The 16,690-nt window shown below is 44.5% G+C and overlaps 1 protein-coding gene across 1 annotated transcript in view; it reads left to right on the top strand.

The window, feature by feature from the left end:
- Positions 1–11,941: 11,941 nt before the first annotated feature.
- Positions 11,942–16,690, top strand: part of ANKLE2 (ankyrin repeat and LEM domain containing 2) — a 38,742-nt gene continuing 33,993 nt past the window's right edge. The window contains exon 1 of the mRNA XM_006874071.1: positions 11,942–12,128. Coding sequence (XP_006874133.1) covers positions 11,942–12,128 — 187 coding nt within the window. The remainder of the gene's footprint in view (positions 12,129–16,690) is intronic.

Here is a 16,690-nt window from a genome sequence, read left to right as displayed (position 1 = left end):
CCGCCACAGATCCTCTCACCTTCTGAGTTATTTGTTAGCTATGTAAAGGAAGCTTCTTTTATCACTATTTATTTTAATGTTGTGCTGTATGCTTTTCTAAGAGATGAAACTTTCCGTTTTGCTTTTACCTTTAACAAGGAGAATAACAGAACAAGAGCCAAGATTGAAAGGAAGTCATTTGCAGTTCACAATCAGCTGTTCCATAGAAATGACCATATTTTAAAAACAAAGTTTAAGTGAGAAAATTCTCAGTGTGTCTTATAGGTGATTTTCAGTAGGCAGTATCTAACGAGTAATGGTAACTGCTGCTCTTGGAGGGTCACATGTGTGACAAGTCACGCTTGGGAACGTTTCAGGACACATCCCCGTGTGGGGCACCTGGGCGGTACCTCACCACACAGCTTTAGTTTCCTTTAGAAGTGAAACTTCATTTTGCCCTTTTGGTTTTTTATTTTATTGTGTCTTGTTTGAAAACGGCCAGCTTATCATTGGATGTATATATAAACGTATAAAATCATTATCTAATCTTTAAAATATATATGTTTATATTATTTGAAAGCAACCCAAATTGTCTTTTTATTCATTGCCTTTTGAACATTTGCTGTCAGGAAATAATGTTCTTTGTAGGATTTAAGGATGTAAGTCAGAAAACTATATTTTAAGAAATATAATTATTTTATTTACTGTATCTTCTAAAACCAAATATTCTTGCACAAAAAGCGTTCTTTATTGTAGTTTATTTTTGACTGTCTTTTCCTCCACTGTCCTGTCTTTTCAAAAGTGCATGAGTTCCGTTATGACCTGTTTGTCACACCTCAGCCAGCCCACCTGTTGAAGAAACAGTTGGGATCCTTCTTTAGACCTGACAGCCCCCAGGGGGCGCCCAAAGATGCAAATTGCCCAGACATCTGAGGAGAGTGGAGACAAGAAAAAAAAGAGAGAAAAGAAAGTGGAGGAGGAGGAAGGAGCAACCCCGCGTAGATGGAGGAGAGAACCAGGGGCTCCCTGTAGGTACTCCTAGGCCCTGTTTGACTCTCCCTATCTGTAGATTGTTGGGCGAAGTACCAAGGCATTCTCCTTCTCACACTTCTGTACCATTGTGAAGGTGTTTGCCAGGGGCCAGTGTATTCAGCCAGAGAAACACTTGAGTGCCCGGTTTGGTTTCTCTGTGCTGTCTACAGAGATGAGTCAGCACCAGGAAGATAAGGGGTGTGGCCTGTTGAGGTCTCATTTAGAGAACGCCTTAAGTATAGGAGTTTTCATTTGCATACATTTTTTTCCCACCTGAAACATTTCAACACTAGAAACTGCTGTGAGACTTGAGGTTTTGTACAGTTTTCCCTCTAGTTTGCTAAGAAAACCTAATGTTTATTGTTCTAAATTAGAGAAAGGAGAGATTGGGTCCATGTGACTCCTATGCAGATCAACTGGTCTAAAAATGAAGTGTTACTGACCAGTCCAAATATGTCCATGTTGATATATTACTGTGTCTGTTTTGTGGAGAAAACACTATGGTATTTTAAACCTGCTCGTGTTCTCTTGTAATATGTTGTTAGAAAGTTCATTGAAAAGATTAAGTAGAATTAACTACAAAGATGTTTAGTATTTAAAAAAAAAAAAAAATTCCCTAGCAACTGTTGAAATTTCTAAAATACAAATGTAATTTGTACAGGGTTGACCTCGAAATAATACTTGAAAACTTCACTATAAATATGTGATATTCTTAAGTTAGAAATTGTTTGGGGCTAATGTTTTTGTACTATAAGCGAAGAAAATCGTAGTGTCCATTCCTATTTATTTTGGTTGTATTATCCTTTGTTTTCATTGTAAAACCAAGAAATAACTTAGACTCACTCTACAGCAGAGCTGCTTTCTCATATTTGCTGATAGAAGGTCTCAAATGAGTTAAGTTCAGTGTGTACTTTTTTTCTGAGGAAAGACTAATTCTGACTCTATTTGTCAGGTGAGAGCAAATCTGTTTCTCAGCCCTTGTTTTCCCCACTTAGCCGCTGTGTGTACACGGGTGCCCACGTATGACTGCCCACATATGGGAACTGCGCCACCTCTGTGTTTCCATCAGTGTGTGTGCCATTTGCATTGTATTTGCCCTACTTTTGGCTCAACAAGTACTCAGCCTTTACCTCTGGTCTGAATTCTCTGCCATTGTCTGTTCCTGCCTACAGTGTGTTAGTATTTTGTGTTTGTCCCTCCGATTTGACTGTATAGCTTGGGGTTCCAGATTGAGACCTCTTGGGTTAAAGCTGACACTGCCTTTACGCTTTTCAAAGAAGTCACCTTAGAGAAAACGTGATTTTTAATGTACTTGCTGTTGTTGATTTGTTGTGGGACCCTACTGGCACTTCTACCTCCCAGAGCAAGATTCTTTATTCATTAAACTTTTAAATGTTGTTCTTGTGTTAGGCAGAAGCAGGGGAACTATGTGTGGTATTTTACACATGGAAAAACCACAACAGCTTAAGTATTACTTCACAAAAATAGGTTCCCCCCCGCTGCAGATTTACGCCTGTTAAATATACACACTGGATAGGAAGGATGTCCATATCATAAGTAGTGTTGGCTTGGACACATCATGATGGTATTTGCTTTTCTTCATTTCCAGAAAAATACTTATTGCCACATGTTCATTAATTTTTCCACAGTCCATGTCAGATAGATGCCATGGATCTTAGTTTCAACTTCTGTTGCACCCTTTGGCCGTTTCTAACAGGATGTGGAAGGAACTCTTCTACAGATTGGTGTCCAGGTAATGGAACCGGCTCCCTGAGGAGGAGATCCCGCAGTGCAGGTAGAATCCTGGTGCTGCCTTAGGGAGCTTTTCATTGCTTGTCATTTTTTCTCAGTTTCAGATGTACTTTCTCTCGGTACAGTGATACTGCAGAAGCCGTGACCTACAGTCACCATGACAGAGATTCATTCCATGAATATTTTCTTAATAAAACTTAATGCCATGTGTAAAGCTTTCTAGGGATGAAAGTGACTGGTGTCTTTTAAAGCCACCTGCCTTTAACAGATCTCTCTGGTATGGGTAGTGCTGGCATGTAGAGACATCTGGGCCCTTTTTCAGACTGAAGTAGTACCACGGAAGTCTCATTCTACGGTGATCTCAGGTTATACGATGCTGGAGTGGTAAGATTTTAGAGAGGCTCTAGGCAACTTCTACTGAAAATGGACTTGTAAAAGGGAGTACTTAGGGTGGGACTTTCTAGGGAAAATGTGCCACCATGTATAGTTGGTAACTTTGAAAAGCATGTTGATTTTCTAAAACTTTAAGAGTGTTTGGGAAATCCTTAAATTTTGTGCAATAAACTATTTTTTGGTAAAGATTTTCATATACTTCATTGGGGGCTTCATTGTAATATTTAAGTCGATTTTGCCATATTTGGGGAGTGGTTTTTTTTATCCTATGTTGTTAAGTTCTCTGTTCAGATGCCGTGTTTTAAAAGCGAAGTGTGCTGTTCTGCCAGTTTCAGACGGGTGTGGAGCCTTTTCATTGTTACTTTTGACTTCAGTAGAAGAGTGGCAGCAATTGACGGTACATCTTCCCTCTCAAGTCCACACTTCACTTGCTGACATGTACAGGTACAAAACGAGAGAAGAGTTTATAGGAACAATAGAAAATGTACTTCAGAGGGAGCCAACAGTAACAGGTGACCGAGAGCTGCTCTTCAGGGCCACCAGCTTGTGCACCTGGAATGCCTTCTACACGAGAGCCTACCGTCCCGTCACTCAGCAACATTTAATAGCGGATTCTCAGATCTCCATTTTGTTACTCCCCCAACCCTTCCTGTCTTTTTCATCTGCACTTTATTTTGATTGGAAGAGCTTAGCAAGGTTCAGAGAGTTTTCAGTGAAATGTTATCATTAATGACCAGAATGGTAAAAAATGTATAGAAACAGAGAAATAAATGGGTGGTCACAGAACAATTCTCTGCTGGTATATACGTGTGTGTGTGTGTGTGTGTATCTGTCTTCTGCCCCCACCAGGGTTGCTATGAGTCAGAACTGACTCTATAATGTACATGTACAGCACAGATCTGACAAGTCCCCGAGTTACCTGAAATATGAGGACAGAATGCTTTTTTGTCTATAGTAACAATGCACTGCCATCAAGTTCATTCTGACTCCTACTGACCCTATACAGGATTTCTGAGACTAAAAATCTTTTTTCTGACATCCTTTTTCCTGGAGTGGCTGGTGGGTTTGAACTGGTGACCTTGTTGTTAGCAGTCCAATGTGTTTATCCTACAGTACCATCAGGACTCCTGATTGTTGTTAGGTACCATCGAGTCAAGTCTCAACTTTTTCCTCACCAAACTAATTGATTGATTTTCTAAGTTGAATCCACTTATCAAATACATATTCTGAGCGCTCTCCTCTTACAAAGTTGTGTAGTGGGTGTGGCAAGAGTGCTGTTGGCATAGATCTATGGATAGCCAGGAGCTGTGGTGTGGTAGGATGAGCACTCAAGCTCACGGTCAGTGATGCAATGGGTAAACACTCACCTTTCAACTCTACCAGCCACTCCAAGGGATGAAGACCTGGGAATCTGCTTCCATACAGATCACTGCCTTGGAAACCTCAGGGGGCACTTGGACTCTGTCTTCCAGGGTTACTATAGGGTGGATTTGGGGTTTAGGTATGGTTACCTAGGGTGGTGGCAGGCAGACAGGAATGTCAGTGAAACAGGACTCAGAAGCGCAGTCCAACTCACTAATCCCAGGTAGGAGACAGTTTCCCGCAACATCCGACAACAGGTTATGTGGGGAATATAAAAGAGGACTGTATACGTTTGTCTTCTACTTTGATGAATACACATGCTATTTTTGTCCAGAATCCTCACATTCTGTTAGATGAGAGGAATTCTCAACAGCCAATAACTTCAAAATCAAAAGCATTTACTGAGATTGCTTCTGCTCACCATTCTGCCTGTTTTCATTTGACAATATTACAGATTCTGATAAAAAGAATACTTTGAAAAGGTCATTTTTCTTAGAAACAATTGGAAATGTTAAATGGTGTTGCTGGGCTTTCTCTGTATTTTTGTTGTTTACATGTACATAATTAAAGTGTCTGCATGCTCATACTTGTGAGGGTGACTTTCAACAGGCTCTGCATTAGGACTGCATGTCCTGGAGGTCGTGAAGATTGAGACTATGTAAGTGAGTCACTCGGTGTGCCGTTCCAGGCAGAGATGCTCAAAGGTACTGGGAACATGAGCACCTTCTTTCTGCAAGAGCAGCGCTGTCAGGGTTAGCCCTGATTGCTCATATCAAGGAACTTCAAAATGTCTGTGGAAAAATGGAATGAAAACAGATTTTTTTCCACGAGCTTTTTGAAGTCTTTTAGCATGTACATCACAACAGTGTCCTGGGGTGGGGGTGGGCAGCTTAAGGACTCACCCCTGGAGATGTATATAGTCAACCTTTCTTCACCTTTGAACTTTTAAAAATACATAGTCTGGATCAGGTCTCATTTTGAAAATACAGGATTTTTGAGTATTGTGTCTAACCCTAAAAATGTGGCAGAACTCCACAGGGGATTATTCATTGCCAAGGAGTCAATTCTGACTCATAGTGACCCTGTAAAGAGCTTCCCAGGCTGTACATCTTAACAGGTGCAGATACCCTCACAGGAGAACATTTATCAGGTTTATTAAGAAGCCTGAAAAACTCATTTGTAAGAAACCACCCCCCCCCCCGCTATAAATGTATATTTCTGAATACTTAATGGAAATTGCAAAGTGCATTTTCCCAATACGTAAAGTTCAGTGTATTGCAAGCAAACTGCCTGATTGTCGTAATACAGAAAACAAATCCCTTTGGACTTGGGACTTTTTTGTGTTAGTGATACCATCATGGTTTCTTAAGCCTAGAGGCTGCCATCTTTGACTCCGCCTTCTATTTGTCTGTTACCAAGTCAACCCCACAGCCCTGGTTCCTTCACAGGGTTTATGGACTTCAAGCACCCTCATCGCTCTGAGTCAGCTTAGAAACTAGCTTAGTTATGGAAACAGCCTTCTGCTCTTCAGAATCTTCTTTCTTCCACTATTTGAAAGACATGTTTGGTCATGACATTGTACTGTTGAAAACCTACAGTGACTCATTGGTCTTTGCATGCAGATGGTTCACAACATAATGCTTGTCTTTCACATCCTCTACAATCTGGCCCAAACCAATCTTTGGACCATATTCCTTAGTTCATGAAACTAACATTGATGACTTCCAGGATAGTCATTAAGAAGCCCTCATGGCATACTGGGTTAGGCACTGGACAGCTAACTACAATGTTGGTGCTTCAAACCCACTAACCGACCTACAGGAAAAACGAGTTTATGTGCTCCAGTAAAGACTTCTAAGAAACCCTATGAAGCAGTTCCACTCTGTCCATAAGGGTCGCTATGAGTCGGAATCGACTCCATGGTAGTGGGACAGGATGGGAATGGTGGTCATTAATATTGTCCCCCAAATACCCCTACTTTTTGCTGTCTTCATGATTCTCTTAGACTTGTAGGAATGCACATAGCTAGCTCCCAATAAGATGGAAGCGGAAGTGTGTTGCTTGCAGATCAGAGCATTGAAAAGTCACTTCAAAACCCTCCAGAGCTTTCGTTGCCTCAACCATGATAACAACGTTCTAAGGTGCTGCTGGCTTATCAGTTTGAGTCCCTGAGTGAACACAATGTAGAGCAGTTGATCCAAGACGGACATGAATTTGGAACAAAAAATTAGCATTTGTTTTTTTAAAACCTTTTGAAATGCGTACAGTACAAGTGCACATTCAGTGCCACCAGTGCCACATGCCTTGAGAATAGAGCACTGAAGAAGACAAGCGTTCCAACTTCAGGGAGCTTATGTGCATGTCTATAAATAATATTCTGCACCTCACCTACAGACCTTGGTCTTGCTGATCGAGCACTGGGTTCTCCCTGTGCTGCCTGTGTCTTTACTTAACTCACTGATTAGGCAGATATTTGAGCGCTTGCTACTTGTCAATGGAGCCTTAGCAACACTGTGCTTGGCTGCTCCCACCACTGTGGGGGGTAACCCAGGGCTTGATCAGGAAAAGCAAGGTCTGTAGGTGAGGTGCAGGAGAACACCATTTATAGAAGTGCATGTAAGCTCCCTGAAGATGGAACTCTTGTCTTCTGGAACTATCTACAGCCTTGGGAACCCTATGGGGCAGTTCTACGCTGACCTATGTGGTCATAGGAGTCATGATAGCAAAGAGTTGGGGACTTATTTTTTTTTAAATCACTTAATTCCACATACCTCAGTTGACTGTGAGGGTTAATTAAAATGCATCTAAATTCTCCTTGTAGGGTATAAAGCTTAACACTGTAAAGATTTGTAAACCTGGAATTTAGCTCTTCTCAATTAACAACATATGTGTTAAACAATCTGGGCTGTTTACCTTTAGTCATTCCTATCTTCACTGCAGTCTACTCTTAGGTGCCCCATAAAGTTAAGAAATTGTGTGTGAAGGCGGCAATGTCACACAACTAGCAGTCTTGGCCAGGTCTGGGGGGCAAAGACAGTCTGTTAATGTCTATCACATTACTCATGTAAATCCACACACGGTTTACCTGAGGAAATTCCAATGCATTCCACATGCTGTAGCAGGGGCATCTTTTTATAACACAAAGCAGGTCCTGTTTAGTCTCCTGGTAAAACCCACTGGTCTCACAATAAAGTCCTTAACAAGATCAATGCCTCTCACTTTCTGGCCTCAACTTCACCTACTGCTTCCTCAAAACTTTTGTGATCCCCCTAATAAGCCTAATCTTACCCTCGTTCCTTTGCAGGATACCTATATACGCACATATGGAACACAGAATTCCTCACTCACGTGTGGAGATTCACTGGCCCCTGACCACCTCACAACCTGAGATGATGTAAAGGGCTAGGAGGGAGACAGACTACAATTAGGAATTATACCAAACCTGTTGATCTAAGATAAAAAGATCATCAATTCTTCCAAGCTTAATTTCTTTGCATTCACTGTAAATCCGCTTCTACTTACAGTTGTTTACGTCTGATTCTCTCATTTCTGCTTCAGAGGTAGGGGTCCCTACTAGAGTTCTGTTTCCACTTTGGGAAACTAGAGATATTTTTCCCCTAGATTATTCCAGTTTTACTTAATTCTGGGTAGATATGGTGGTGAAAAGGACAGGACAAGAATTGGGTCCTTTACTGTTCACTCGATTCCACAGTAAATCCTGGTATTAAGATGCAAAAACACTCCAAAATTCCATGGCTTAAATGAGAAAAGTTTCTCATGTAACCACCTCAGAATAAGACAGGGCTAATCATGGTAGCTTCATGGTGCTGGGGACAACAATGCCTTCTATTTCTCTGCTTAATCCCCAATTTCCATCTTGTAGCCTAGGACAGCTTCTCCAATCTTCAGTTCTCTTCTGCATTTTCAAAGTGAAATGGTCTTCTATTTCTCTGCTTAATCCCCAATTTCCATCTTGTAGCCTAGGACAGCTTCTCCAATCTTCACTTCTCTTCTGCATTTTCAAAGTGAAACGGTCAGGGAGAAAATGGAATATGCAAAACAACGTGCCCCAACCCCTCCCTCTCATAGCACGCTCTGCTCGGCTGGGTTCGAGAATTCATTGTAATGGCCACACAGAACTCCAAAGACAATACTCAGTTATGGGGTTTATTAGGGATGTTAATAGGTTACAATTCAGGGCCAAAAATGTCCAGGGCACAATTCTTCCAGCCAGGACAGCCTCTACACAACCTTCTACAGGCAGGCCTCGGTCTGTCGTGGCAACAAAGCTCTTTTGGGGCTGCTGATAAATGCCGACAGAACATACTCCTCCACCATTAACCTCAGTCTAAAGACACTCAGCTCTAGCTCTGTGGGTCAGCAAACTTAGCACCCCCCAATTAAGTGCCTGAAGGTACCCCACTGTGAAGCAAGCATCCTGCCCAGAGCCACTCAGCTTCACGGACCAGGAAGTCCAGCACTACCTCCTGGTCCATGGATGGGAAATCCACCAATGCCTCCTGCTCTGGCTTGGTTCTGCCACTGCTCCTGAGTCCTGGCTGTCTGTTCTTGGGTATCAATGTGCATAGGTCTCTGGGTCCAAGGATACACCCTACTCCTTGTTCTTTGGTGATAATGAGCGTCCCACTTCTACTTCTGACAGACTTTCTTTATACCCGATGGCAGTAGTGGCTATGTTCTGTGGAGTCACTTCCAACTCGTTGTTAGGTGCCACCAAGTCAGTACTGACTCATAGGGACACTGTTTACAACAGAAACACTGCCCAGTCCTGGGCCAACCTTACAATCATTGCTACACTTGAGTCCACTGATGCTGCCACTGTGCCAGTCCATCTTGCTGGGGTCTTCCTTTTTTCTCCAACCGTTCACTTTACCAAACACAGTATCCTTCTCCAGTGACTGGTCCCTCCTGACAATATGTCCAAAGTATAAGAGATGAAGTCTGGCCATCCTGGCCTCCAAGGAACACTCTGGCTGCACTTCTTTCAACACAGATCTATTTGTTCTTGAAAGCACATAGTACTTTCAATATTCTCCTCCAATGTATCAATACTTCTACGGTCTTCCTTATTCACTGTCCAGCTTTCACATGCATATGAGGTTATTGAAAATACCATGGCTTGGGTCAGGTGCACCTTAGTCCACAAACTGACATCTTTGTTCTTCAACACTTTAAAGAGGTCTTGTGCAGATAATGCCTAATGCAATTTCCTGACTGTTGCTTCCATGAATGTTGATGGTCGATCCAAGCAAAATGAATTCATTGACAACTTCAATCTTTTCTCCATTTATATGGATGCTATTTACTGGTCCTGTGATGAGGATTTTTGTTTTCTTTACACTGAGTTGCAACCCATACCTAAAGCTGTAGTCTTTGATCTTCATCAGTAAGGATTTTAAGTCCTCTTGGCTTTCAGCAAGCAAGGTTGTATCATCTGCATAGCACTTGTAGCAACCCTGTGAAGGTTTCTGAGGCTGTATATATGTCTTTACAGGAGTAGGAAGGTTTCTGAGGCTCTATATGTCTCTGGTAGCGTAGTGGTTACGAATCGGGCTGCGAACCTTAAGGTCAGCGGTTCGAAACTACCAGTCGCTCCGCGGGAGAAAGATGAGGCTTTTTACTCCCGTAAAGATTTACACCCTCGGAAACCCTGTGCAGGGTCGCTATGGGTCGGACCCGACTCGATGGCACTTAACAACAACAACAACATATGTCTGTACAGGAGTAAGAAGGTTTCTGAGGCTCTATATGTCTGTACAGGAGTACAAAAATTTATGAGGCTGTATATATCTTTACAGGAGTAGAAAGCCTCAACTTTCTCCCGCGGAGCAGCTGGTAGTTTCGAACTGCTGACCTTGAGGTTTACAGCCCAATTTGTAACTACTACGCTCACTACCAGAGCGTATTCACTTTCAAATACCAACAGAGTCACCCAAAGCGGACAATTTTCAATGACGCTTCGTGGCTAAGACAGGTTAAGAAAGAAAGATCTGGTGATTTACATAAAAAAAAAAAAAGGCCAGTGACCATGTTCTAACAGTGGTACACTGACATTGTGCCAGATGAGCTCCTTAGGCTGGAGCCAAAATATCCAAATCCACCGCAATCCAATCATTTTAACTCCCAGCGACCCTGTTATAGAGTCTGGAGGTGGTAAATCTTTAGGAAAGCAGACAGGCTATTCTTTTTCAGGTGGCTTTGAACTGCTAACCTTGCGGTTCGCAGCCAAACGCTTCGCGTACAGTGCCACCCGGCTCCTTCTCAGGTTGGCCAGCACGCAAAAGTACAGCCAGTAATGAGGATGCAGTAAAGCTTTGAGGAAGGAAGATGAAGACTCTAAAAGATATTGACACAATGGCTGCAATAATGGGGCGAAGCACAACCACGGACTGGGAGGCGGCCCCGGCCCCGGCCCCGGCAGCGGGGTTCAGAGCATGGGGCTCCGCGCAGTACCGGGCGCGAAAAGGGCGCGCTACCATCCCTTCCACGGCAGGCCACCCTCAGGCCACAGCGCGCAGGAGCGGAGAGAGTTTACCCCGAGGAAGCACAGGGGCTCTGCTAGATCCGCCGGAGGTGGGGACGGCGGCTGCCAAGGGCAGCCACAGAGTTCGCAGGGCCGTTTCCCGCCAGCACACGCCGCAGGCAGACACACGTTCGGGTCTGAAACACTTGAAAAGATTCCACTCTTGCCTGGGGGGCCGACGTGGCCAGGACACGGCGCCGCCACGACTGTCCTCAGAGATGGGGATCTGGTCACAGATTCCCTGCCCGTGGGACCTGTCGTTCCTACGGGTTGGCTCCGCAGTCCACACTCGTGTGGGGCCCTCGCAGGCTCCGTTTACACCCATCTTCCTTGCACCCTGCCTCGAAGGCTGTAGACGCCTCTCCCGGCACCAGCGGCCCCGGGAAGCAGTGAACGGCTGGACCCAAACCCAAGAACGGGTCCCACAAAGCGCCCTCACTCTACGTTGACCTCGGCGGGCGCCTGTGCGTACCCTCACGGCTGTCAGCAGGAACGCGGGAGCCGGCAGCAGGGCCCGCGCGGAACGACGTACGGGGTGGGGCTTCCAGGGCCGGGTCCTCAGCGGGGCTAACTCCGAGGGTTTGCCTCCGGCCTCGCCACCTCAGCGCGGCCGCCCGGGGTTGCCCCCGCCGCCTGCCGTCCGCCCGCACTCGTTCGTCCTCCGCCGCCCGGATTCGGTTCCGCGGAAGCTCGCCCGCTCCGGGCTTCCATAGACACAGGGACAGGCCCCGTCACGCGCGGACAGACCTGGCACCGCGCCGGACACACGCGTGGCGCTTTCTCGTCAGGCAGCGGCGCGGGCAGTCCGGCTCGGGGCAGGGTGGACGCAGGACCCCGACTTCCTTGGCGGCGGCGACGGCGGCGGCTCGGGCGACGGCGATGCTGTGGCCGAGGTTGGGGGCGGCTGAGTGGACGGCGCTGGCCTTGGAGCTTCTCGGCGCCTCAGTGCTGCTGATCGTGGTGCGTTGGCTAGTGCGGCAGCTGGAGAAGCGGCCTCGGGGCCTGGGCAGGAGTGAAGCCTCCGCCCCGCTGCCTCGCGTGTCTCCGGCCCCGGCTCCAGACTCAGGTGAGGCCCGGTGCCTTCGCGGTCCGTTTCCTCCAGGCTCTTCCTCGTCCCCTCGGTTCCCCGGACCGACCAGGCTCCGGCAGACTGGGTGCTGCGTGGTAGGTCGGACCGCGGCCGTTACTCTGGGGCCTACGACGGAGAGGCGATCGACAAGCGAGATGTGTAAGAACGTAGCTCTTCGTGAATGTTTATCCTGGAGATACGAAAACGTTATTTCCTCTCCGAAACATCTACGCTCATTGTCTTGGCAACTTTATCTGTAATTGATCCAAACATAGAAGAGATGCCGTGGAGGTGTGAGCGGGTGAAGCCGGGGTGTATCCGCCCTGTGGGTTCTGCACGGAGCCGGAAGGAGCCATTTATTGATAGGTCGGACACCTGGGATAGATCTCAAGGACCTTATGCCGAGTGAAAATCAGTTGTGCAAAATGTCTTACTTCTTTCACTTCCTCTGTGGTTGTGTTACTCATTTGTAAAGCAATTGGGAACACTGGTTTTGGTATTCGATTGGGGGGCGTGTCTCTCCCTGTCCCCTTTCTTGTTGGTCACAGCTGTCTGTATGTAAATCACAAAGATAATTTTAAGTCAAGACCTTATACTTACTTAGAAGCTATACTTGGAAGTGCTTTTGTCTCCTCCCCCGACCTCGTCTCCCATTCAGATTTCCCAGCCACCCCAGGTAGGTAACCAGCCAGTTCCTGCTTATCCTGTCATTCTGTGCACAGATGAATAGGTACTGGTGAACATTATTTCCTCTTCTCATGTTCTTGAAGGAGCAGACTGTTTTGCACTTTATTTCATTAGATTGCATTTTAAAACGTTACTGTTGTTAAATGCCCTGGAGTCGGCTCCGACCCATAGCGACCCTATACAAGGTTTCCGAGGCTGTGAATCTTTACGGGAGCAGAAAGCCTCATCTTTCTCTCACGGAACAGCTGGTAGTTTCGAACTGGTGACCTTGCAGTTCACAGCCCGATTCGTAACCACTACGCTACCAGAGCTCCTTTTTAAAACATTAACAGCTGTCAAAATCAATAAGTTCACTATTCAAATATGAATAAAAATGTACCTTTTTGTTCTTATTAAAACTGACTTTGTATCGTGTATTTATTATGTGAGAAATTAATAAGCCTATTTTGGAGTCCTGGAATGGTGCCATAGAATAAGAACTAGACCTCAGGGTCGGTATAAATTCACCAGCCACCCCTCGGAAACCCTGTACTTGGTCACTGAGTAGGAGCCACCTCCTGCCTCTTAACAACAACACAGTCCTTGATAGCTGTAGCTGACACATTGAAAACTTTTGAGTATCAGACAATGTGCACAGTTTACATACTTCTATTTTATCTAATTCTTCCTGCACCCTTAAGAAGTAGAGGTATTATTATGTTTATTTTATAGATGAGGAAACTAAGGCTTAGAGTTTAAACAATTTGCCCAAGGTCACAGGTTACTGATGTAATTATCAGGTAATATAATTGTTCTGGAGTCCTGGTGTGGCTCTGTAGGATAAAGCACTGGACCCGCAAGGTCCAGTTTGAATTGCAAGAGGCTCAAATAACAAACAACATGATTGTTCTGTTAAGGGTTTCTCAAACTAGCTCAAGTTGACGCTGTAACTTAGGGGTGAGAATACAGAGCTATGAAAAATTGGACATTATAGGGAACTGATGTGTGCAAAATAGCTGTTGGGGTGATCCATCATCAGAATCAAGGAAATCTTGGGGGTGGCAGTTGGCATGACAAAAGGGAACTCTGAGAAGAGGAAGAGACTAGTTTGACCTACTGGTGGTTTTGTGCCTTGGAGTTGGTTCTGACTCATAGTGACCCTGTACAGGGTTTCTGAGGCTGTAAGTCCTTATGGGAGCAGAAAGCCTCATCTTTCTCCTTCGCTGAAAGGCCGGTAGTTTCAAACTGCTGACTTTGCGATTCGCAGCCCAATTCGTTACCACTATGCTACCAGAAGCACTGGACTTTAAAATAGGAATACACCCATCAAGGGAGATGGGGAGGAGGTGAAACTAACTTTAAATGAGAATGTTCCCTGTAGCAATTAGTAGGCTCCATTTGGGAAAGATCAGATTGTAAACTCCAAAGTACCCAGGAAAGGGGAAATGGAGGCGTGGCTTTTTCCGAGCTAGGTTAATAAAACTCTGGGTCAGTTGACCATGTGGCGCATCTGTCCTTGTGTACGTGCAGGGCGTCTGAGTTGGCAAAATTGAATAAAGAAAACCTCACTCTCCCTAAAATGAGTACCGATTGGATTACTTGAGTATTTGTCAGTATAGACAACGTTTCTCACATGATGTAGTTCCTCTGTTTATAGTGTCTGCTCCTGTCAGCCTCAGTTCTCATACTTTTGTTCTGTGTGTGGCTTTGTCTGGCTTTGTTAACACTTTGCTTGTCCTCTCCTTATTATCAGTTTACACAGTGATAATCAGTCCTCCTCCATCCTGTGTGGTAGACCTCCCCTTTCAAGGTTTTTGGCAGCTTCAGAATGACTGTGTAATATGTTCCTTGTTGGAAAGACTAAATCTCTTTGTGAATAAGTAACAGTTAAATCTTAGTGTTAGGAAGTGGTATGGAGAAGGCACAAGAATGAGTAGGTTTTCTGTTGATGAAAATTGATAGAAGCCACTATTTGGGACTTTATTCTGAAGCTGTAAATTGCCACAGAAGGATTTTAGTAAGGAAAGAAAATGAAAGAGGTCTGCAATTTTTAAAGCCTTCTCATATTAGTAGTATAGCTGCTAACCAGTAATGTTGAGTGGTCCTTATTGTATGTGGTCTACATTTTAAAGAGGGTTTATTCTAAAGTCTTGCAAGAGCTGAATGTCTTATATCAACTACTTTCATTATTACTTTTTGTCTGGTTCCCTGTATTTATCCATTTATGTAGACAGATTATAGTTTGAATTTCTTTCTTGAAGCATATTAGAAATTTCAATTTACCAAGAGTTTATATTTTTTTATTTTTTATGCCAACTTTACTGAGATATGTTGTTGTTAAGTGCCTTTGAGCCATCCTCAATTTATAATGACCCTATATAGAGTTTTCAAGGAGTGCCTGGTGGATTTGAACCACCGACCTTGGCAATTTGCTGTCCAGTGCTTCTCCTATAACACCACAACCAGACTTCTTATTGAGATATAATTTTCATGAAATAAAGTGTACAACATAGTGTGTACTTACATTGTACACTCCCCTCCTCTATTAAAGTGTAGAATATTTCTGTCGTCCCTGAAACTCCCTTTGCAGTTGTTTTCACTGCATCGCCCCGCCCCTTTTACTTCTTTAATTGTCTGGCATACCATCTTTTTTCCAACACTCTCTTATGCCTGAATCCTATTGTGAAACCCAGAGGCAACTTTCTTTAAAAAGTTTTACTGACGCTTAATTTAAGGAGCTTTTGGTAGCATAGTAGTTATGGGTTGGGCTGCTAACCTCAAGATTGTTGTTGTGTTTTGTGCCATGGAGTCGCTTCTGACTCATGGCGATCCTGTACAGGGTTTCCGAGGCTGTAAATCTTTACGGGAGCAGAAAGCCTGATCTTTCTCCCGCAGAACAGCTAGTAGTTTTGAACTGCTGACCTTAAGGTTCACAGCCCGATTCATAACCACTACGCTACCAGAGCTCCTTAACTTCAAGATTAACAGTTCGAAACCACCAGCGAATCCGCAGGAGAAAGATGAGGCTTTCTGGGCCCATAAAGATTTACGGCCTTGGAAACCCTATACAACATCTCTATGACTTGATGGCACTCAACAACAATTGACATAAATTGCACATATTTCAAGTATATAATGTGACTGACATAATCCTATTATCTATGCTGTGTAACAAAGCACTCCAACACTTGGCAGGTTGCAACTACAAACATTTATTGTGTCACAGCTGCTGATGACCAGGAGTCTCTCACAAAGTTGTCGTGAAGCTGTGGACTGGGGCTGTAGTCAGCAGGACTCAGCCCAGGCTGGAATTGGCTTCCATGCTCATTCACAGGGTTCTTGGTGGGCCTTGGTTCTGTGCTGGTGTCTGGCTGAGACTTCAGTTTCTCTCCATCTCTACCTCTACTGCACTGTGTACAATATGGCGGCCGGCATTCCCCACAGTAAATGATCCAAGATGGGCCTGTCTTCATAACCTCATCTAGGAAGTGGCATCCCAGCCCTTCTGCTGAAGACTGTTGGTCACATAGACCAGTCATGTTACAGTTTGGGGGAATACCCAAAGCTGCAGGTTACATGTAAACACTCAGGAACCCATTACCACAGTGAGGATACATAGGCCCTCACAGTTTTCCTCCTGCCCTTTTGTAAGACCTCTCCCACCCCACTCCCTCTCTCCAACCAGTCATCAGGCTGCTCTGTCGTTGTAGATTAGTTTGTAGTCTCTAGAATTGTATATAAATAGACTTTTACAGTATATGTTTGTGTTTAGGTCTGGCTTTTTTTGAATTGTATCAGTAGTTCATTCCTTTTTGTGGCTGAGTAATTCTACCTCTTGAAAGAAAGACCTGCAGGAAAAATGGAGGCAGATGGACCGTTACTACAAGAACAAA

The sequence above is a fragment of the Chrysochloris asiatica genome, unplaced genomic scaffold (assembly GCF_000296735.1).
Source record: "Chrysochloris asiatica unplaced genomic scaffold, ChrAsi1.0 scaffold00261, whole genome shotgun sequence".
NCBI classification, from domain to species: domain Eukaryota; kingdom Metazoa; phylum Chordata; class Mammalia; order Afrosoricida; family Chrysochloridae; genus Chrysochloris; species Chrysochloris asiatica.
Note: the sequence above shows the minus strand (reverse complement) of the source record. Positions and strands in the feature narration are given on the sequence as shown.